Consider the following 23,836-nt stretch of genomic DNA (forward strand, 5'->3'; position numbering starts at 1 on the left):
CGTATAGAAAACTTGCTGAATAGCTAGTTTTCGTATAGAAAACTTGCTGAATAGCTAGTTTTCGTATAGAAAACTTGCTGAATAGCTAGTTTTCGTATAGAAAACTTGCTGAATAGCTAGTTTTCGTATAGAAAACTTGCTGAATAGCTAGTTTTCGTATAGAAAACCTGCTAGCTATTAGTTTTCGTATACCTTATTCGAAAATTTAAATCGGTGATTTTAGAATCGATTTCATAGAAGTGAATGGGTACCACAAAAAGGGATGGATAATTACATGGGAACTTAAATTACACACACACATATATCCACTAATCTAGTTCTTATGCTCTTTTCAATGAGTCGTTCAATTGAACTTTATTCTTATTGGCATTGGTTAGCGGGATTTCAGTTTTTGTTATCAAAGAAAATGTCTGGATTTATATCAAATTTGAGCAATAATGCAAATTTATGGTGTACCCAGACACGTGTGGGTTCTGGTAACACTGAGTCTCCGCTCTTTAAGGTGACCAACGGTAATACCACATCTATATGGAAAATGCGAATAGATTGGGATGCGTTTAAGTTATCGGTGATGTTTGTTTCGGCATCTAATGACGCGGAAGACAAGTCATTCGAGGTAACTACATTTTGTACAGGCAAAGAAACTACAATAACGATATCAACGAAACAAGCGAAGAACTACATCATTATTGGTGAGACGAGCGATTGTCCTTGTGACTATATGCACATTTTCATTAAGATAAATGTCGTCTGTGAACCCACCAATCACAGATTACTATCGAATGTTACAAACGATCTTGCCAAGGCTTTAGCTAGCGAAAACTTTAGCGATATAATACTTGTGGCCAAAGGAGGCACTGAATACAAAGCCCACAAAGTTATTTTAAGTGCCCGTAGTGATGTATTTGATGCAATGTTTCGTAATGAGTGTCTGGAGAGTAAAACTAATCGTATTGAAATTGATGATATGGAAGCTGATGTCATGCGGGAAATGTTGAACTATATATACACTGGAAAAGTAGTCCATGAGGAAATGGCCCCCGATCTTCTTATGGTTGCCAATAAGTATGCTCTGATAGATTTACAAGCAATGTGTGAAGTCATTTTAACACAATCCTTGGATGTATTTTCAGTTGCTGATACATTCTTGCTAGCAGAACGTATTTCCCATGAACGTTTGAAGGAAAAAGCAATAACGTTTATTATAAGCAACATTAGAGCTGTCGTTGAAGAAGAAAGTTGGAAACGTATTGAAGATATTGATCATAAATTGTGTTTGGAAGTTCTTAGAAAAGCCATTACAAAGCGTATAAACTGAATATAAATTAAGGTCCTATGTAATCATCCATCCATTGTGTATGCATTTACTTCTATAAAATTAGCTTTAAGAATGTTTTTTTTTTCTAACCAAATTGAATTTGCCAATAAATACCTGTGGTTTTTTTAATTTTTTTTAACAATTTCTTCAACAGGAAGAAGAACCCTTCATGCTCCATAGGAAGACCTTTAGGCCTTCCCTAAGAGGACATCTAAGAGGACATGTACATCTAAAAGAGATAATATTAATTTCTTCTATTAGGTGACCCACATGGCGTGTATATATTATTTTATTATATAAAAGACTTATGGCCTGTTTCTCTATGACGGACAATTCGAATCCAAGTTCGTTCGAACTACTACCAAACTTCTATTTTCTAAAAAATGTTTAATTCATAAACCTTGTGATTTGGCAGTTAGCAGAAAACATTTTTCACCTGTTGCGGTATTATATTCAATAGGAATCGAGATGACTTCACCTTCCAAAATTTCCTCTGATTAGACTCAAAAATTTATGTCAATCTGGCTTAAATGTCGTTTAGGGGCACCTCTCGGTTCGGGCTGAAATTTTTACAGTAGACAGCCCTTGGCATATTGAATACAACGATATATAATTTTCCGGGTGGAAGTCCATACTTCCCGAGATATGGGTCTTGACATCTTACAATTCTTTTATGTACGCGTTTTGATCGCGTAGCCTACTTTTGACCCTGTCCATAGGAGAAAGTCTTATATCCCCGGCCGAAGGCCGGCTACTTAAGAACACTTTCAATTTAAAAGACAGTTTTGATCGCGTAGCCCACTTTTGACCCTGTCCATAGGAGAAAGTCTAAAATCCCAGGCCGAAGGCCGGCTACTTAAGAACACTTTCAATTTAAAAGAGAGTTTTGATCGCGTAGCCCACTTTTGACCCTGTCCATAGGAGAAAGTCTAAAATCACCGGCCGAAGGCCGGCTACTTAAGAACACTTTCAATTTAAAAGAGAGTTTTCATCGCGTAGCCCACTTTTGACCCTGTCCATAGGAGAAAGTCTTAAATCCCCGGCATATGTTTTAAAAATAATGGTGGTAAAAGTAAAAAAGTCAAGACCCATATCTCGGGAATTATGGACTTCCCCACGGAAAATTATATATCGTTGTATTCAGGATGCCAAGGGCTATATACTGTAAATTTCAGCCCGATCCGAGAGGTGCCCCTAAACAACCTAAAGGTGTGAAAGTACGAAATTTCCGAAATGTCAAAACCCATATCTCGGGAAGTATGGACTTCCCCCGGAAAATTATATATCGTTGGAATCAGGGTCCCAAGGGCTACCTATGGTAAAAATTTCAGAGCGGTCCTAGAGGTGCCCCTAAACGACACTTGTTCCACGGAACAATGTTCGTTTTGTTCCACGGAACAATATATAGCCGGATTTAACAAACCGACTGGGTTTTAAATGTCAATTCCATTGCTTATATTTCAAATAAATCCTCATAAAGAAGGTTAGCCCTGCAAAAGGCTATAATATAAACGCCGTGTAAGAAACACATTTGGCCCGTTGAGTGGCGCATTACCATATGGAAAAATGTAGTAATTCTTTATTGAGACTTCTTCTTTTCGTTAAAATGTTGACATTCAATGCGAGTGATTGACATATGTATAATCTTACACGCATACCTAATAACGTCCGTATACCCAGGGCGTGTGTGGTGAAAAAAGTAGAACACATGTATTCTTATGAGAACTACCGAAATACATCGAGCGTATACTTTTTGTAAGTTGAAAAAGTTTACCTTTGACAGAACGTTATTGTTTGTATGTTTGTGTGTTTTGTATTTTAAAAACAAAAGCCCAACAAAACATGAAATACAATTCATTGCAAATGAAAATTATTTGTTTGACGAATATTTAAGTAAGTTTCGGTCGCGAATTTTGTGTTTTAAATGTGATTTGGGACTCAACGTATTTGGGTAATACGGACGCTCAGAGAGCGTTGTTTTGGTAGGTTGGTGAAATATTTGTGTACGTCCCGTCGTTATTTAAGTTTAGCTGTAAAGGCCTGCGTACATAAGCTGCCTTGCCTGCTTACCTTGCTTGCTTCTGATAAAAGAATAAAAAAGAAAAGGGCAACCCAGTTCGAAATTTGCTCGGCCTTCTTTATTCTTTTATTTTTATTATGTCAAAAATGAAGCAGGAAAGCAAGGCAATCAGGCAGAGCAGCTTATGTACGCAGGCCTTTAGAACTATTATTGTCTTGTTCTATCTTAAGCTGGGTACACATTGTCAGTTTTGAATGTCGATATTTCGCAATTATCGATAACTGTCAAACCGTCCAGCAACCACAAAACATTTTGTGGTTGCATGATGAATGACAAACATGAACGGCCACACTAGCAATCAACAACAAAGCTGTCATTAGGTGTGTACGATAACTTTCCCAGCAATAATTACTCAGTCAGTTCCAGCAACCTCTCTCAGTGAATTTTACTCTCTCAAGCAAGAAAAATTGCAGAAAGTTATCGAACAGCATTTTGCAAAAACTTGCAAGAAAGTCAGCTGTTTCCGAAAATGTATGAAATTTGTTTTTGTTTCTTTTGATATTTTCAACCAAACAGAACAAAAACATAAATTTTAAAATTGCACTTTACTTATTTAATGCTTTAATCCTATCCACAACGCTTTAGAATCTAAAAAATGTGCAATTGTGAAATTTTCTTGGTCAAAAATGTTAACATTTCGATTTGTTTACATTGAACATGTAATTAAAAGTCAGCTGATCAGACTTGCAAATTTTTGCGGGACAAATTTTCCCAGCAAAAATTTGCAAGTTTGTTATGTAACTAGGACGAAGTGTAAAGGGGAATGAGGCATACCAAGATGTCGCTGGTATACTCTTGCCATTGAAGAAATTCGGTCTAGCTCAGTGGCCACTCCTGACTAGCCATAAACAACATTGATTCATTATCAACCACAAACAGGATGCTTTATTTCAAAAAAAATGATATGATGTTGTTGTTGATATGGGTACCCAAGGTGTTTGTTGGGATACCATGCCCTCCCAATGGATTTTCTGCAAAATCCCCAATGAGCCTCATCAATGATGAGGACTCCCAAAAATACCACTACTTGGCTGTACCCTCCCTTCTACATTACCTTTAAAAGATCCTTTAGAATGACATGTAGTAAAATTCTTTCTTAGAGAATTTCATTTACAAATTTATTCATAGATATTCCATAGCCTTATAGTACGTTTACATATAACCGGATTTAACAAACCCACTGGGTTTTAAATGTCAATTCCATTGCTTATATGTCAAACAAATCCTCATAAAGAAGGTTAACCCGGCAAAAAGCTGTAGTGTGTACGGAGTTTTAGACAAGCCTTATAATTATTCTTAGATTTTAAAATAAATCTAGTATGGGTATAATAATTCATTAGGTATATTAACTAACACACCAATAATTTTAAAAGAAGTAACAAATAACAATGTATAATAAGCAAGGTCGGTCCCAACTTTTCAATGCCAATGTGGCAGGTATAATCAAAGAGTAATATCAAAATTCAAAATCGTGTGTCCCTATTGAGCTCAATAAGTTCAGAATAATTCAATCGTAATAGAAATGAAGTGCTTTATAATAATAAGATGGGATGGACCTGTATAATAATACTATTTGTAAACTATAATCAAAAGGTTTGTGGGGTAACAGTATCGGGAAAATAATATATTGACCCTAATATACAAGTGGTCAAATGGGGGCGGGGGTAACAATAGGGGGTGGAGAATTATTAATTCAAGGTAAAATCGAAGTAATTCGAGTATTCAGAATGAGATATAGAATTTTATACAATCATAGGGTTTTTATAAATTTATAAGTTTTCATAAATTTATAAGTTTCTACGAATTTATGGGTTTTATAAATTTATAAGTTTTTATATTAATTTATAAGTTTATTATAAATTTCTAAGTTTTAATAAATGTATAGGGTTTGTATCAACTTATATGTTCTTATAAGTCTACGCATTTTCATAAATTTAAGGGCTTTTATGAACTTGATAGTTATACAATTAAAAAGTTTATATAAAGTTTGTTTTTATAAGTTTATATAGAATCAGATCAACGGCCGTCGCCGATGCGAAATAATTAAAAGAAGCTACCATTTGTTTGTTGGAAATCGTAATTAATAATGTAAACGGTCCCAAAGAGATTTGGATTTGGAATGAAAACTAGGATTGAATCTTGATTCGGATTAGAAATCGGTTAAGGTTATCTTCCAATATGGAATAAAAACTAATTTAGATAATGATGAACGAAGTTTAAATTCGAAACTTTTGCTTCAAATACTAAAACCTAAATCAGTTTAGAACCTTAGGACAGGTTGCCGAAATCTGAAATGAGTTATATCTTCTTCTTAAAATTAGAAAATCCAACCGCATTTTAATTCAATAATTAAAATCTCCTGACTGAAATCAGTTCAAATTCGACAAGCAGTGGGTCATAAATTATATCAATTTATATGGAATATTTAAAATCACCAAATTCATATAAGGTCATACTCCCTCATATAAACGCGGACTATACATCGATCTGAATTTCTCACTTTATGACAATAAATCCTGATCGTAAATGTAAACACAAAATTCTATTTAATTTCATCCCTTAAATAGGGAAGGTGTTAATCAGTATATTGGTGTCGAAGGTTAATCGATTTAAAGTTTATATTTTGTAGTGTAAAATACGTTCAGAGATTTATCTGTTAAGCAAGGCGATCATATTTGGGAAATTAAACAAAATTATATTTACAAGTCGAATTCTTTCTGATTTTATTATAATTTAGATTTTCCAATTATACCTCAAAGCAATTTTACTTTAATTGTCCAGAATCCAGTTAATGAGAATTTGAAACGATTCAAATCCTAATGTTACATCTTTCCAATAAGAATTATATTGGTATAGTTTCTAAATCTCATTGGTCTATTTTTGGTTAAGGTTAAAGGAATCCAATTCAAAAATGATTCAAACAAATGATTGCTCGTTATGTCTTTAAAATTTTCTAATCGGTATGTGCAACAAATAAAAGTTATAACGTGACTGTACACGTTGAGCATTTACCGTTAGGCACAGGCGACACACCGTTAACCCGAATGATAATAACAAATCTCACACAGATTCTAAGATACACATATACATATGCATTATGTTGCACTTTTTGCAATTCGCCATCGACTGCATAGAAAATACAGTAAAATTGATCGGCTGTCCGTCGAACGTTATGGAAAAATCTAGGGCCCAATATTTCCCGGCCTGTGGCTGGCAAATATGGACACCTAGTGCACGAGTTTGGAACGTACTGGATTCTAAACACCTCACTATTCTCACACATCTACATATGGTCTACTTATAGATGGTTCCTGTTCGTAAAACGTGTAATTCTTTCTCGTTTCTTTAAATGTTTCCTTACAGGAGTATTCCAAAAAGTTCACGGCTGGAGTTGTAAACTGCCGCACGATGTGTGTTGTTGTAGTAGGGGTTTGGTTTGGCAAGGTGGTACTCGTCTAAAAATTGTTGGTGGCGATACTCGGCAAAAGTTTTAACAGGCCCTTGATTTCTAATTTCCAGGTTATGTATATTTGTGCACTGATGTACAATGTAATTCGTTGCACAAAATCCGATAGAATTTCCTCTCAAGCGATTCTTCGTTAGCTTACGGCTTTCCAGAATCATCTACAGCATCATGGCTCATGGAATGAAAAACCACAAGGGTATGGGTGGCTTTCAACAAATCGAAACCTTCGGCAAAAGTTTATAATTTGAGGCTAGGTGGAAGTTGCCCAAAGTAGCACAAACAAAATTGTATTGGGAAAAGCAGTGGTTTTATTCCCATTAGCAAACACATGGAGGGTTGGTAGGTTTGAATGGAATTGTGCAAAAACTGTCTTATAAGATGGCGGCAGGTTTGCTAGAAATTTCTAACATGTGGCTTCTACCGTTGCCCTCCAATGTGCGATCTAAAATTAATAAAGGAATTTATTAATTTGCGTTTTTTCTTTGGTGGGGTTTCTTTTTGTTTTGTCTTACCGAAAAATTTATTTGCCGTTGCCAAAAATGTTGAAGTTTGTTTTATCTTTCATTTAATTTAATGAAGATTATTATGTGCCAATTTCACAAAAAATTTACTTTTCCTTAATGGCGTCACACAATTAAATGAAAAAAACTTCCTTTTCTTCAACCGGCACTTTGCTGTTCTTTTGTTGCAATCAGAATGAGGAGAAAGAAAAATGCAAATGGTCAGTGAAGTTGTCGTAGGTCGAGATGGCGCCATTTGCACACAATGTTGCCACCTATGTCGAAATGAACTGTCAAATTTTGTTGACCAAATTTATTTAACGGCGTTCCTTACGCCGCCACCTAGAGTACGTTTACATTCTCTCGGTTTAAACCATCAATGTAAACGGTTAACATAACAAGTTCTCAGTCACAAAACTCTCCAAAAATCTCTCCAAACTCGCTCTCTTTTGCTGGATAATTTTGTTATCGAACAGCATTCAGTAAAAATTTGTACGAATTTGTACAAATTATTGGGTTATCGTACACACCTATTCAAAACTGACAATGTGTACCCAGCTTAACAGTGATTGTATGTAGAAATGCTACATGCGGAATATGATAAAGTATAATGTTAAAATATAAACAGAATGTTAAAGAGGAATATGAGATTTGCTCCCGATCTCAGCTGTTACGAACAGAGCTGTTTAGTCTGAATGGAAAAATGAAGTTTTCATGTGGTTGTTGTAATAAACGCGTGACGAGACTCACAGCGACAAACCAAACAACAAATAATTAATCATTTCCTTGAGATCAAATTCAAGTAGTTTCGAATGTTAATTCGATAAATTAAACTTTGTTTAAAAAAGCGAATTAATTTTGTTGCTTTCTTTAATTTTGACAATCTACCTTGGTAAGTGTGTCATTACTGTTACGTTGCTGGCAGTCACGTTGCGCACTAACTACACTTGTGTTAAACGAAAAATAACGAACTATGTATTTGCATTCACGGCGGCCTTTTGATTGATCTTGCCTTGATTTGCATCGTTAGCGGGAATAAGTCACTTTCAGTCCGTGTTATTTGTTTTCAACGAAAATGTCTGGAATTATATCGGATTTGAGCAATAATTCATATCTATGGTGTACGTGTAAACCTGACAATGACATTGTTAACTCTGAATCGCCGCTCTTTAAAGCAACCAACGGTAATACCACATCTGAATGGAAAATTCGAATAGACTGGTATGATTGTCATTTGTCGGTGATCTTGGTTTCGGCATCAAGTGACGCTGAAAACAAATCATTCCAGTTAACTATATTATGCACAGGCACAAATGTGAATACAAAAACCACCACAGCAACGCTTTCTCTAAAAGAAGCTAGTGGCTACATCTTTATAGGCAGAACGCTTGGTAACTTTGTGCAGATTCTCATTAAGATAAATGTCTGTGAACCCAATCACATATTACTATCGAATGTTACAAAGGATCTTGGCAAGGCTTTAGCTAGCGAAAACTTTAGCGATATAATACTTGTGGCCAAAGGAGGCACCGAATACAAAGCCCACAAAGTTATTCTAAGTGCTCGTAGTGAAGTTTTTGATGCGATGTTTCGTAATGACTGTCTGGAGAGTAAAACTAATCGTATTGAAATTGATGATATGGAAGCTGATGTCATGCGGGAAATGTTGAACTATATATACACTGGAAAAGTAGTCCATGAGGAAATGGCCCCCGATCTTCTTATGGTTGCCAATAAGTATGCTCTGGTGGATCTACAGGCCATGTGTGAAGTCATTTTAGCACAATCCATGGATGTAAATTCGGCTGCTGATATACTTTTGTTAGCAGAACGTATTTCCCATGAACGTTTGAGGGAAAATGCAGTATCATTTATTATAAGCAACATTAGAAAAGTTGTTGAAACCCAAAGCTGGAAAAGTATTCAAGAGATTGAACATAAGTTGTGCATCGAAGTTCTAAATAAGGCTATTATAAAACTTACCAAATAAATACGCCATGTCGCAAAACTAATAGAGTACATACATATATAATAATTTCAAATACTGAATTACAATTTATGTTTCCATGTAAGTCCCAAATTACATTAGGCCATTTTACTTGCGGCAATTGTCAATTTGTGGGTGAGAGAGGGTGTTGAGAGGCAAAGGGTTACCATATACCTCTCCTCTCTCTCCATCAAACTGACAATTGCCGCAAGTAAAATGGCCTAATGTAAATTGGGACTAAGCTTCCATTCTTTTTTTGTATGCATTCAAGTGAGTGTTAATAATACATTGAATTTATGCTCACATGTAACTCTACCTTAAGAAAATTATTATTTTGTTAGTGAATTGAACTTCCCAATAAATATGTTTTTGTTGCTTTTTAAAATTAAATTGTTTTTTTTGCAATTTCTTCAACAAGAAGACATTGTGGTCTCTACTCTTTTATTCGCCCTTTCTGAAGGGCAAGTTTTTGTATAGAATACTTCCAGATTTCGTATAGAAAACTGCCAGAGGAGCAAGTTTTCGTATAGAAAACAGCCAGGGGGACAAGTTTTCGTATAGAAAACTTCCTGAGAGGCAAGTTTTCGTATAGAAAACTGCCTTAGGGGCAAGTTTTCGTATAGAAAACTGCTAAGGAAGCAAGTTTTCGTATAGAAAACTGCCTGAGGGGCAAGTTTTCGTATAGAAAACTGCCTGAGGGGCAAGTTTTCGTATAGAAAACTGCCTGAGGGGCAAGTTTTCGTATAGAAAACTGCCTGAGGGGCAAGTTTTCGTATAGAAAACTGCCTGAGGGGCAAGTTTTCATATAGAAACTGCCTGAGGGGCAAGTTTTCGTATAGAAACTGCCTGAGGGGCAAGTTTTCGTATAGAAAACTGCCTGAGGGGCAAGTTTTCGTATAGAAAACTGCCTGAGGGCAAGTTTTCGTATAGAAAACTGCCTGAGGGGCAAGTTTTCGTATAGAAAACTGCCTGTGGGGCAAGTTTTCGTATAGAAAACTGCCTGAGGGGCAAGTTTTCGTATAGAAAACTGCCTGAGGGGCAAGTTTTCGTATAGAAAACTGCCTGAGGGGCAAGTTTTCGTATAGAAAACTGCTTGAGGGGCAAGTTTTCGTATAGAAAACTGCCTGAGGGGCAAGTTTTCGTATAGAAAACTGCCTGAGGGGCAAGTTTTCGTATAGAAAACTGCCTGAGGGGCAAGTTTTCGTATAGAAAACTGCCTGAGGGGCAAGTTTTCGTATAGAAAACTGCCTGAGGGGCAAGTTTTCGTATAGAAAACTGCCTGAGGGGCAAGTTTTCGTATAGAAAACTGCCTGAGGGGCAAGTTTTCGTATAGAAAACTGCCTGAGGGGCAAGTTTTCGTATAGAAAACTGCCTGAGGGGCAAGTTTTCGTATAGAAAACTGCCTGAGGGGCAAGTTTTCGTATAGAAAACTGCCTGAGGGGCAAGTTTTCGTATAGAAAACTGCCTGAGGGGCAAGTTTTCGTATAGAAAACTGCCTGAGGGGCAAGTTTTCGTATAGAAAACTGCCTGAGGGGCAAGTTTTCGTATAGAAAACTGCCTGAGGGGCAAGTTTTCGTATAGAAAACTGCCTGAGGGGCAAGTTTTCGTATAGAAAACTGCCTGAGGGGCAAGTTTTCGTATAGAAAACTGCCTGAGGGGCAAGTTTTCGTATAGAAAACTGCCTGAGGGGCAAGTTTTCGTATAGAAAACTGCCTGAGGGGCAAGTTTTCGTATAGAAAACTGCCTGAGGGGCAAGTTTTCGTATAGAAAACTGCCTGAGGGGCAAGTTTTCGTATAGAAAACTGCCTGAGGGGCAAGTTTTCGTATAGAAAACTGCCTGAGGGGCAAGTTTTCGTATAGAAAACTGCCTGAGGGGCAAGTTTTCGTATAGAAAACTGCCTGAGGGGCAAGTTTTCGTATAGAAAACTGCCTGAGGGGCAAGTTTTCGTATAGAAAACTGCCTGAGGGGCAAGTTTTCGTATAGAAAACTGCCTGAGGGGCAAGTTTTCGTATAGAAAACTGCCTGAGGGGCAAGTTTTCGTATAGAAAACTGCCTGAGGGGCAAGTTTTCGTATAGAAAACTGCCTGAGGGGCAAGTTTTCGTATAGAAAACTGCCTGGGGGGCAAGTTTTCGTATAGAAAACTGCCTGAGGGGCAAGTTTTCGTATAGAAAACTGCCTGAGGGGCAAGTTTTCGTATAGAAAACTGCCTGAGGGGCAAGTTTTCGTATAGAAAACTGCCTGAGGGGCAAGTTTTCGTATAGAAAACTGCCTGAGGGGCAAGTTTTCGTATAGAAAACTGCCTGAGGGGCAAGTTTTCGTATAGAAAACTGCCTGAGGGGCAAGTTTTCGTATAGAAAACTGCCTGAGGGGCAAGTTTTCGTATAGAAAACTGCCTGAGGGGCAAGTTTTCGTATAGAAAACTGCCTGAGGGGCAAGTTTTCGTATAGAAAACTGCCTGAGGGGCAAGTTTTCGTATAGAAAACTGCCTGAGGGGCAAGTTTTCGTATAGAAAACTGCCTGAGGGGCAAGTTTTCGTATAGAAAACTGCCTGAGGGGCAAGTTTTCGTATAGAAAACTGCCTGAGGGGCAAGTTTTCGTATAGAAAACTGCCTGAGGGGCAAGTTTTCGTATAGAGAACTGCCTGAGGGGCAAGTTTTCGTATAGAGAACTGCCTGAGGGGCAAGTTTTCGTATAGAAAACTGCCTGATGGGCAAGTTTTCGTATAGAAAATTGCCTGAGGGCAAGTTTTCGTAAAGAAAACTGCCTGATGGGCATGTTTTCGCATAAAAAATTGTCTGTTGGACAAGTTTTCGTATAGAAAACTGCCTCTGAAGGAATGTCTTTGTATAGAAAACTGAATGGAGAATGACAAGTTTATATGGGAGAAGATATTAAGGATATTTATTTTTGAAATGATGTAAAATAAAAGCTGTAAAATAAAAATAATTCAGGTTTTCTTATATGTATGTAGTTTTACATGTATAAAAATTATATTAAAATTATATACATGCTTCTATAGCTTTAGTGAAAACTTCAAATCCCAATTTGGCATCGGTCTCTTGAAGATCTTTCCAACTTGAAGTTTCAATGACATCTTTAATGTTGTGTATTATAAATGTAACGGCATTCTTCTTGAGACGTTGGTTAGAGTGGTGATGGGCGAACAAAAGGGTATCCGAAATAGTAGAAACACTCATGGTTTCCATCAACATTTTTTCACATATCATTTTCAAATCTTTCAATGCATATCTTTGTGCTGCGCAAAAAAGATCCTTCACAATTTCTTGGTGTATCTCCTTGCCCGTATAGTAAATATAGTTTAACATTTCTTCTATAACTTTTGCATCAATATCGTCAATTTGTATACGAATTGTTTTATCCTTGAAGACATCATGTTTAAACATGGCGGCAAAAACGTGACTTCGTGCACTCAATATCAATTTGTGAGCTTTGAATTCGATACCTCCTTTTGCAATAATTGTGACATCGCTATATTCTTGGCTAGCTAAAAGCTTGGCGATATCATTTGTGGTATTCGATACTGGGAGAACATTTTCCAATTCCAGTTCATTGGTATTTCTTTTATTCAACATAAATTCAATTATAAAATGTATGTCATACAACAAGTTTTCAGTGGCACCAATAAATATGTACTTATTGCATTCTCTTGTTGAAATTTCCTTACTAAAGGAAGTTCCTTTATAGTATATAGTAACATGAAATATTCCTTTTTTACAATTTGTCGATGTCAACTTGGCATAAATCTCGCCATCACATACTTTTACCAGCCACACAGATTGGATGCCATCAGTGCATACTTTAATTTCGGGAGATTCTGCAAACATTTCTTCCTCTTCTACATGCCATAGATAAGCATTGTTGACCTTTTGAATACTTCCTTGACCTCCTGAAGACATTTTTGGCGTCTTTTTTTTAAGTCGATACACAACTAGACAAATATCTTGTACACATAAAAATTCCAATGGTGGTTAGTGTTCCAGCAGAACTCGATTCAAAAGAATCACCTTATGTTGTTGGAAAATGGCAGCTGAAATTAAACATGTATAAAGAAACATGTAAACCAAATACTTGTAAACTAGTCTTAAAAGACAAATTACCGATAATGGATTAAAACAAATGTGCACGTCTTCTGGCTAGTCGAAAAGCTGCAACTTATTGACAATTATAAGCTCCAAAACAAATAATTTATTCGGTTATTTCCCGGAATACACATACAGAGAAATGTCGTTTACCAGCTCCAATGTATATTTATCAAGGTAGATGTATCTGTAATGTGCTACAACAAAAATATAAATAGTCCGTTTTTAGACACACAAATTTCTCGGGAAAGTAAATTCAGTTTTTAGGCAATAGGGGGTAGGAAAGAATATTGAGGAGCTCTTTCCTCTCCGCTCTCTCCCAAAAAACTCAATTTACTTTCCCGATAAATTTGTGTGTCTAAACACAGACATATTTCGCAATTAAAGTGATTCATACGATTAATTCATTAATTTAATACAAATCTATTATAGATTCGCAATTTTTCATTTATAATTTTGATTTTTACGTATTTTTTTGTCCTAAAATACAATACGTTTTTTTGATGACTCATTGTACCATTTACCCTGTTGTTCGTTTAGTCCCGGTCCACACTAGAATGATTTCATTGGAAAAATTGCATGAAATTATGCGTCTCTAGATCGACCTCCATAGTTAAGTAAAATCATAAAATTGCTGTAGTGGGGAATTCGATTTAAGAACACCTAATTTCATGAAATTTTTTTAATGAAATTCACGCTAGTGTGGACCGGGACTTACCTCAATATTTGTGCCATGATCAGCATATAGCACGTAGTTAGTGAACAATGTATTGTAGAAACTTAGTTCAGTACTTGTTTACAATGCTATTACTAGCTGTGTTCCTTTACCTTTTTAAGTCCGTGTTTACACACACGGGAAAGTAAATTCAGTTTTTAGGCAATAGGGGGTAGGAAAGAGTATTGAGGAGCTCTTTCCTCTCCGCTCGCTCCCAAAAACTCAATTTACTTTCCCGAGAAATTTGTGTGTCTAAACACAGACTAATGGTAAAAGTGGTAGAAGAGGAAACTGTCAACCTTTCTCAAAATTGCTCTCTCATTAACAGTTTTACCGACAAAGTAAAGGAACGAAAAATGGTAGATCTGGTAGCAATGTCAAAAAGAAACATAAAAATTCAATTTTTTTTCTTTTATTTCACAGTTTTTAATTTTGTTTTGACAGCGTTCGTCTTTTTTCTGTTTTTTGTTCATATTTTTCTTCATTGTCAAACAAATGTCGAAAAAGCCGTTCTACCATTTTTTGCCTGTAGAAATTTGACTGGCAGCCTGTGGTAGAAGAGAAAGGCATTTCGCTCTCTCTTCCCTCTCACTCTCTTAAAAATTGCTGCCAGTTTTACCACTTTTGGCAGGTTAAAAATGGCAACAAATGGTAAAAGTGGTAACCTCAGGTAAGTAAAGGAACACAGCTACTATTGCTCTGTTCCAGAACCTGGAAGAAGCCATGGTCATGGTTTAATAATAGTGCGGTTACACTACAGTTTTTTGCCGGGTTAACCCACTTTATGAGGATTTATTGCTTAATCTGGTCAAATCTGACCAGATTTGCCATACAAAAATTAAATCCTCTCACGACTGGGTTTATTTTAAATCCGGCACAAATCCACCAAAAATACAGTGTTGTATTCGGTATTTGTGCAAAAAAATCCAACTCTACTCAAAAAGTACCAAAAGTTGCAACTGTTTTTGCAACAGAGTTAGTCGTGTTTTACACGTTTACGATTGGTCGCATGAGATTTTATGGAGTTAATAAATCTAAAGTTATTTGAAAATCATAAAATTATTTATTTTTTTTACTTTAGACACTTTTTTAAACAAAAAGTACGCTTGATACCATGTACAAAAATGTATCCCTGTGTGTAAAATATACCAATATGAGAAATTGTCATACGAGAAATTGTAAAAGTGTAAAACACGACTTTATTAGTTATTTTGTATGTATACGTAAACAAATATCAGCTGACAGTTTATATCCTCGAAAAGCTAAGTGTAACCAGCAAAGATTAACCCACTGGATCTATTAAACCCAGTGGGTTAACATTCAATAGTGTAACCGGGGTATAAGAAAGGTTAGCCAAAGCTTTATGTCAATTTAAATTTTTTCATTCGAGTATGCCTAAAACTTCAAAACAATATAAACAAACTGTGTATGTGTGTGTGGTGTTTGAATAATATGCCAAACAATTTTAAAAACATTCGAATTCAATGATTTTTAAAATTGTTTTTAGACCATTTGTATGGAAGAAATTGGTGAGATTTGCATTGAAACAATCAGTTTATCATATTCACAACTCGATTATGTGGAGAAAACTTAACTCTTCATTCATTTTTCGCGTTTTTTATAAAATGCTCAAAAAATGCATTGTAAACAAACCCAATTGTTGCTTTTATTTTGAAGTTTTAGGAATTCAAGAAAAACAAGGGTTCTATAGATTTTTTCATTTAAATCTACCTCTTTATTTATACCATGCAAGAAGCTACTATTTTTTACTATGATAACATTTTTCCCTTTATGTTATCGGAAAAAAATAGTAGAAATTAGTAGATTCTTGCAGTACTGGAATATACTATATGTTTGCATTTACGAAATCCACTCGATTTCAACTGTCAATTGCATTGCCCAAACGTCAAATGAAATCCAATCGATTACATATGAGTTTTCATTTGACGTATACGTAAATGTAAACATGGTTAGGTTAGGTTCAGGATGCGCAGCTGCCATGTTGGCAGCTACTCCACTCGGAGACCTTGAGGTCCATTGTGATCATCCAAACTATTAAATTATGTGTGTTGTAGAGGTGAAAGATGTTGTATTTGATGTGTGGTTTGGGCTATTTGATTGTAGATGCTGGATATGGCTATGTGTGTTGATGTTGGTTGAGTTGTAGATGGTGATGATGTGTAACTGATGGCTATATGGTGATTTGTGCATTCAGGTGATGACAAGGAGATATGTTATATAACTGCAGATGATGATGCGTGGCTATTTAGATGATGATAGTGTGTGTGAAGATAATGGTGGTGTGGAAGACAAGTGATGTGGTGCCTGTTGTGGATAGAGCTATGTGGTGCTGTGTGACTGTGGGTGATGATATAAGTCTGTTGATGTGCTGTGCTTCTAGATGGTGATGATGTGTAACTGATGGCTATATGGTGATTTGTGCATTCAGGTGATGGCAAGGAGATATGTTATATATCTGTAGATGATGATGCGTGGCTAATGTGAAGGTATTGGTGATGTGGAGGACAAGTGATGTGGTGCCTGTTGTGGATAGAGCTGTGTGCCTGTGGATGATGATATATGTCTGTTGATGTGATGTGCTGTGTGGGAGGAAAATGATTAGGTTGGAAAGGTTGGACAGGAAGGGAAGCGGAAGTTGGTATGACAAGAGATAAGAGTAAGAATAATTAGAATGATTAATGACTGTATTGGAGAAGTCAGGTTATTTAAAGAGGGAAGATGGTTTAGTAGCTAACTACGATTTAATTACTAATGGTTTTAGGTCTGTGTTGGCCTGCCCCAGAGCATCTTAAGGCTCTTGCAGTAAACCACCAACACTGTAGGGTCAATAGAGGCGAAGTAGGAAAGAGATTCAATAACATGTTCACCAAATAGTCTATGTCTTTTGACCATAAGTCTAGGACATTTACATAGAAGGTGCTCGATTGTCTCCGTTTCCTCTTCATCCTCACATAACCTACAGTACTCAATGTTATTGCCATCCCACTTGCAAGTCATGGATCTTATTCCGCAGTGGCCGGTTATTACCCCCACAGCGGTTCTGATTTGCACAGCGAGAGGAGGGACGAAGTTCTACGCCATGAGATAACCGGCCAGATTGACTTAGATACCTTACAACCAGGCACATCCTGCCAAACTTTAACGGTTTTCTCTGCGTGGAGCTTACTGAGTTTGTCGAGGAAGAAGCAGAGAGGTGGCTTGACACTATCCTCTACCGTGAGGTCCGAGGATTGGGATCCTCTTCTAGCCAGTTCATCAACTATCTCGTTTCCCTCAACATTGCAATGCCCTGGAACCCAACAAAACCTGACAACTATGTTACAATCCTGGATTTAATACTATATGACCCTAACGCTTTTAGGACAGCCTGACTGTCCACGTAAACAGTGACTGCCTTATCTATAAGGTCCGTCATTCCCACTATTAATTCCAAGGCTTTCAAACCGCAAAAACTTCTGCCTGAAAAACACTACAGTTGTCATTAAGCTTATATGAGTTCCTGATGTCTAATTCTTCACAGAACACACCAGATCCCGTGCCTTCCTCCATCTTCGACCCATCGGTGAAGATCGACAGGCTGTCGGGAAGTGGTCTGCCTCGTGTCCACTCACTCCTGTCGGGGATTAATACGTCAGCTGTGTCAAAGTCCAGGCTTGATGAGATGTAGTCAGTCTCATCTCCCCTGGCTCTTAGTCCAATCTGGCTACAAATCCGCTGTAGAACACTAGCATGTCCAAGATGTAAACCACGCCACAGATTTAGCTCTTTAAGCCTCAAGGCAGATCGTGAAGCTCGATACTGTACAAGTATGTCCAAAGGTTGGACGTTCAGTATGGCATTCAATGCGGCTTGCAGGAATAAAGCGCGATTAAACCCCTCTTGGTGCGCTCCTCCGTGTTCCTATTCCATCTCAGCCGATGATCCAGGATCACGCCCAGGTACTTCGCCTCCGTGGAGAGATCCAACCGCACTCCATCCAGCGTTGGCGCCACAAATTCGGAAATATTTCTTTTTCTGGTGAATAGTACCAGCTCAGTCTTCGCAGGGTTCACCCCAAGACCATTGTGGTGAGCCCAACGGGAGAGCTTAACCAGCGCACCCTGCATCAGTTCCGACAGCGTCGACAAGAATTTTCCACTGATTAGAAGGACAACGTCGTCAGCGTATGCTACAACTTTAGTCCCTAGTCTATCAAACTCTTTGAGTATCTCATTCACCACTAGAAGCCACAGCAGTGGAGATAAGACTCCACCTTGTGGGGTGCCCCTAATGACTGACTTCCTTACGGAACTCTCTCCAATACTGGAATTGATCAGTCTGCTTTCCAGCATTCTGTCAATCCAGTTGATTAAGATAGAGGGGACACTTAGAAGCTCTAGAGAAGAATGAATGGATTCAAGCTTCACATTATTGAACGCTCCCTCTATGTCCAGAAAAGCGGCCAATGTGTGATCCAAGTTATCCATGTTCTTCTCTATATAACTCACTACCTCATGTAGCGCTGTTTCCGTCGATTTCCCTTTCATATAAGCATGCTGAGAGCTGCTTATAAGGTCACAATTTATGTACGATCTGATCTCCAAGTCGAGCAGCCTTTCTAAGGTTTTTAATAGAAAGGAGGAAAGACTTATCGGTCTGTAGTCCTTCGGCAACGCGTGGCTTGGCTTCCCAGCCTTTGGGATATAAGTCACTGTTACCTCTTTCCACAGTGCCGGTACGTGCGACAGCAATAGACAAGCCCTAAAAATAACCTTCAGTATGGTGATCAATACCGGTGGTGCGTTCTGAAGCATCGCCGGAATGACACCATCTGGGCCAGGAGAATTGTAGGGTTGAAAAGTGCTGATCGCCCAAGAGATCCTTGAGTCACTTATCAACCTATTGACGAAGAACCTCTCATCGGGTGTATAGGTTCTGTTCGTTTCCGAGCTCGGATACGAAACAGCGTCCTTGCATCTCGGGAAATGAGTCTCTGCCAATAGATCAAGAGTCTCTAGAGCAGAGTTCGTTCACGTGCCATCATTTCGTTTGATGCTCCCAATAGGTTTGGGGTCCTTTGAGATTACCTTACGAATCTTGCCGCCTCGTTTACTCCCTCTATTGACTCACTAAAGTTAATCCAGGAGTTTCTCTTAGCTTTCCTGACCTCACTTTTGTACTTATTGAAACTGTTCTTATACAGATCCCAATCCGTACTAGGTTTGGTCCTGTTCGCTTTGTTGTATGCTCTCCTGCTAACCTTCCTGAGGTTAGCTAGATCTTTGTTCCACCAAGCGGGCTGTGTTCTCCTACCTGGGTAAGTTAATGGGCATGTCTTTTCATAGCAATCCCTGAGGACACTTGTGAGATCCTCAACCCGTCTGTCCACTTCCCTCTCTGTGTGAGGTTCAGATATTTCAGACAGTCTTGAAGAGGCCATGGAGTTGAATTTCACCCAATTAGTTCTCCTGGGATTCCTATGAGGTTGTTGCCGTTTACTTCCACTCGGGACTCGAAAGTGTATCGTCCTATGGTCCGAAAAGGAACATTCCTCCGATACTCTCCAGTCCGTTATGGAAGTATCCTCCATATTTGTAAGGGTGAGGTCTATTACCTCCACCCTTACCCTATTCTGGAAGGTGGCCGTATTTCCCCTATTACACACTCTTAGATTATTAAGTAAAATAAAATCGAATATGGACTCACCTCTTGTATTAGTGTCACTGCTGCCCCAGTGGAAGTGATGGGCATTTGCATCGCAGCCCATTATGAGATTACAACTGCCCGAGATCTCATCCACTAGCTTGCGCACCAATCGACTAGGTGGGTCAGGTACCTCGTACGGCATGTACGGGTTCCTGGACCAAAGCGATGTCAATTACCGAATTTGTAAGGGAGAGAAGGAGTTCTGCAGCCGCCGCCTTGCAGTGATGCAGATTGATCTGCACCACGCGAAGGCCCTGCTGCCCGAACTCCTTACTGAGGCTGCGAGAAGCGGAACCGAAGCCAACCCAACCCGAAGTCCAGCTCTCCCTTACAATTCTTGATGAACTCTGCGCTTGAACTGTTCATGGTGAACTTCATCACCGTGCCTTCGCCTTCTGGATAGGATCTCACCAATTTCCGGCTATCAGTCTGGATGGGCCTGTTTTGCTTCCGGATCAGCTTCAACATCTGTGCCACATCCGAAGCTGGAGGTGGCACCCATGTTGTAGCCGCTACTCTTGATGGGATCTCGGCGATGGGAATCGCAGCCAGCCTGCAGCCGTCCCACAGAGCGCCAGAGCTATTTACTGTTTGGGTGAGGAAATCACGCGATTCCTCATCCTTGCAGTTGATAACTTTGACACCCTTGTATACGGATGCCCTGCCGAAGCCGGTCTTCCTCTCATCCACATTATCGCAAGTAATGACATTCCTCAGAAGACCTTCTACCAGCAACCAGTGATCGTCACTGATCCTACCTTCAGGGTCAGTTCTATCAATGATTGCGACCAGAAGGTCATCTGGGGCCGTCATTCTTGCAGGCCTGTGTGGCTCATATGGCTTCTCTCCAGCAGGTTTAGGAAGTTTTTGGCCCGGGCTGCCTTTACAGGCCCTCCCTGGTTGATCTCCCTTAACCGTCTGTCGGGCGGCCATTTTAGCATACGATGCCGGTCGACCACCCAGCCTCTTAGCATCTGGATGCGGATCCTCAGAAGACCTCACTCTCTTTATACCTGGTTGTAGTGAAGAAGTAGTCTTCTGACCGCTAGCCAGCTTTGAGGTTGAAGGACCGTCAGTCCCATCAATCACCCGACCTCCAGCAGAGCCGATATTCCCTTTCGGGCCATTTTTGTTGTTCCACGAGGGGCTGGATTTGTTCCTCGTCACTGATACCGCAGATGCCTGTTTAACAGGCTTCTGCAAATCAGCGGCCTTGGAACATTTCCCGCCTATATTTTCCCCAGCAGCTTTTGTGGCATTCACCGGCGGGGTTGTCACAGTAGCTGGGGGCTGATGTGGCAACTCCTCCCGTGAATTCCCAATTTGCTTCTCCGACTTCGAGGACCGTGTCGGTGGGGCCAGTGTGGTCCGGGTGTCTTCCCCTACCGCAGACACATTGGGGGTCCGCAAAGGGTTCGAACAGGGCGGCACTACTGGTTTTTGTACTGTGGCTGGTTCCGGGTAAGTCAGCCAGTCGTTGGGCTGGCGCCTACCTCCGGATCCGGCCTTGGAATCCGGTCGATTGGAAGTGGAAGCTTCTCAAAATGAGGGTACTTCCTCTCAATACGCCTCAAGAAGCGGAGCTTCAACCTAATCTCCCGGAATTCCGCCGGGGAGACCTCACATGGAGACTTGTCTACAAATCTAGAGCAGTAGTTAACTGCTCTTTTGTAGCCATGCTTATCCTTTCTCTCCCGGTCCTTACTACTCTTGATGGATGGAGAGGTGAGAGAATTTCCAGTCTCCTCATCCACCAAGGCGTCCTGCCTGGGAAGAGTGGGTCTATCGGTCGCGACCGACGTAACATCTCCTGACGGAGTAACTCCCTTCCCATCCGGTTTTGTGCTCCCAGAAGCAACCCAGGGGGACATCTCCTTGTCCTTCTGAGATGGGATGACCGTAGTATCCATCTCATCATCAGACAGGGGAATGTCCTCCCAGTTGCTTATGGGAGAACTTTCCCGACTCTGGCGAAGGGACGCACTTTCCCTCAGGAGATTGAGCAATTCCCTGCTCTGCGAGTATATTGAGTCGCTAACTCTGTCCAGGGTCGGTGTGGAACAGTTCCGCCCAAATTTAGGTTAACTGCACTAGGTGCAGCAGTGTCCGTAGTCATAGCAGGGGTCGTTATCAAAGGGGTTTGGGTTTTTGTTGTTTTGTTTTTAATATTATCATCCATAGAAAGATTTTTAGATGGGGGAAATGAGTACAACCATGGCATAGCCCTCCACTACCATGATTGGAACTTGACAACTAAGCCTGCTACTCGTTGAGGTGCCCAGGTATCAACGAGGCTCCGTTATAATACAGTCGGTACCCTGACTGCAAACCTTAAACACCGATAGGCACGTGGTCGCTTAACACCCCGGTGTTAGGGGATCTTGAATTATTTTGGTAGGAGATCAGTAACCAAATATATGTCACTCACCCCAAAAATACACTGTAGGATTTCAGTGTATTGTGTAGGTCTTCGACAAGGAGTGGATAACCTTTGTTCAGTCACAACCCCCCAGTTCAACACTAAAGAAATTGAATGAGCAGATTGTGGCATGGTTTAATAAGAAAGGTTAGCCAAAGCTTCCTGTTAATTTAAATTTTTTCTTTCGACTATTCCTAAAACGTCAAAACAATATACACAATCTTTGTATGTGTGTGTGCTGTTTGAATAATATGCCAAACAATTTTAAAAACAATCGAATTCAATGGTTTTTAAATTCGTGTTTAGACTATTAGTATGGAAGAAATTTGTCAGCTTATCATTGAAACAAACATTTTATCATATCCGAAACTCGATTTTGTGGAGAAACCTTGGCACTTCATTCATTTTTCGTGTTTTTTATAAAATGCTCAAAATTGGTATTGTAAACAAACCCACTTGTTGCTTTTGAGTTTACCAATTTTGATGTTTTAGGAATTCAGGAAAAACAAGGGTTTTACAGATTTTTTCATTTAAATCTACCTCTTTACTTATACCATGGATTGTGGCGTCAAGCCCCCGCATCGCGCCAAGATTGTTATCCCCGGCGGGGGAAAATGTAAACATAGTATATGTTTGCATTTACGAAATCCACTCGATTTCAACTGTCAGTCAATTCCTTCCTTCAAATGAAAACTCATTTGAAACTCTAAAGCCACACGCTGAAACTTTCATACGTAACTTTCCCATTATTTTGACGTTCATAGATCGAGTTCCATACTCTTTTGTCCCGGGCCACATTAGTGTGAATGTCACTAAAAATTTCATGAAATTAGGAGTTCTTAGGTCGAGTTCTCCACTACATCAATTTTATGATTTTACTCTACTATGGAACTCGATCTAGAGAGGCATAATTTCAATGTCAAAATTTCATAGAAATTACTCTAGTGTGGCCCGGGACTATGTTACACGCTTTATTTTGGCGTTCCCATTATTTTGGCGTTCATAGATCTAGTTCCATACAAAAGTAATTTTATGAAATTAAATTAACTTAAGAACGCCAAAATAATGGGAAAGTTTCGTATGAAAGTTTCAGCGTGTAACATAAGAGATACCAAAGTAATTTAAGTCCCGGTCCACACTAGCGTGAATTTCACTAAAAAATTTCATGAAATTAGGTGTTCTTAAATCGAATTCCCCACTACAGCAATTTCATGATTTTACTCTACTATGGACGTCGATCTAGAGACGCATAATTTCATATCAAAATTTCAGTGAAATTACTGTAGTGTGGCCCGGGACTTATGAAATTACTATATTGGGGAAAATAGTGGGAAAATTTCGTATGAAAGTTTCAGCGTGAGGCTTTAGAGAAGTCCCGGTCCACACTAGCGTGAATTTCATGAAATTAGGCGTTCATAAATCGAATTCTTCACTGCAGCAATTTTAAGATTTTACTCTACTATGGAAGTCGATCTAGAGACGCATAATTTCATAAAATTTTTTCAATGAAATCACTCTAGTGTGGCCCGGGACTATGGAATTG

The 23,836-nt window shown here is 39.0% G+C and overlaps 2 protein-coding genes and 1 long non-coding RNA gene across 3 annotated transcripts; 1 reads left to right on the forward strand and 2 right to left on the reverse strand.

Moving 5' to 3' along the window:
• The first annotated feature begins 347 nt into the window (after positions 1 to 347).
• LOC141402330 (speckle-type POZ protein-like B) lies at positions 348 to 1,428 on the forward strand. Its single transcript, XM_073983298.1, has 2 exons — positions 348 to 1,065; positions 1,134 to 1,428. The coding sequence occupies exons 1-2, from the start codon at positions 407 to 409 to the stop codon at positions 1,138 to 1,140; spliced, it is 666 nt and encodes a 221-aa protein (XP_073839399.1). The 5' UTR covers positions 348 to 406; the 3' UTR covers positions 1,141 to 1,428.
• A 3,799-nt stretch (positions 1,429 to 5,227) lies between these two features.
• Positions 5,228 to 7,743, reverse strand: LOC141400770 (uncharacterized). Its single transcript, XR_012412195.1, has 2 exons — positions 7,377 to 7,743; positions 5,228 to 7,306 (listed from the first exon to the last, which is right to left on the reverse strand). It is a non-coding gene; the product is annotated as an uncharacterized lncRNA (long non-coding RNA).
• Positions 7,744 to 12,226: 4,483 nt separating this feature from the next.
• Positions 12,227 to 13,611, reverse strand: LOC141401643 (protein roadkill-like). Its single transcript, XM_073981977.1, has 2 exons — positions 13,472 to 13,611; positions 12,227 to 13,401 (listed from the first exon to the last, which is right to left on the reverse strand). Exon 2 carries the CDS (start codon positions 13,268 to 13,270, stop codon positions 12,353 to 12,355), a length of 918 nt encoding a protein of 305 aa, XP_073838078.1. The 5' UTR covers positions 13,271 to 13,401; positions 13,472 to 13,611; the 3' UTR covers positions 12,227 to 12,352.
• Positions 13,612 to 23,836: the final 10,225 nt, after the last annotated feature.

This window comes from Musca autumnalis, unplaced genomic scaffold, assembly GCF_047663935.1.
Source record: "Musca autumnalis isolate F117 unplaced genomic scaffold, ASM4766393v1 scaffold_4, whole genome shotgun sequence".
Classification (NCBI taxonomy): domain Eukaryota; kingdom Metazoa; phylum Arthropoda; class Insecta; order Diptera; family Muscidae; genus Musca; species Musca autumnalis.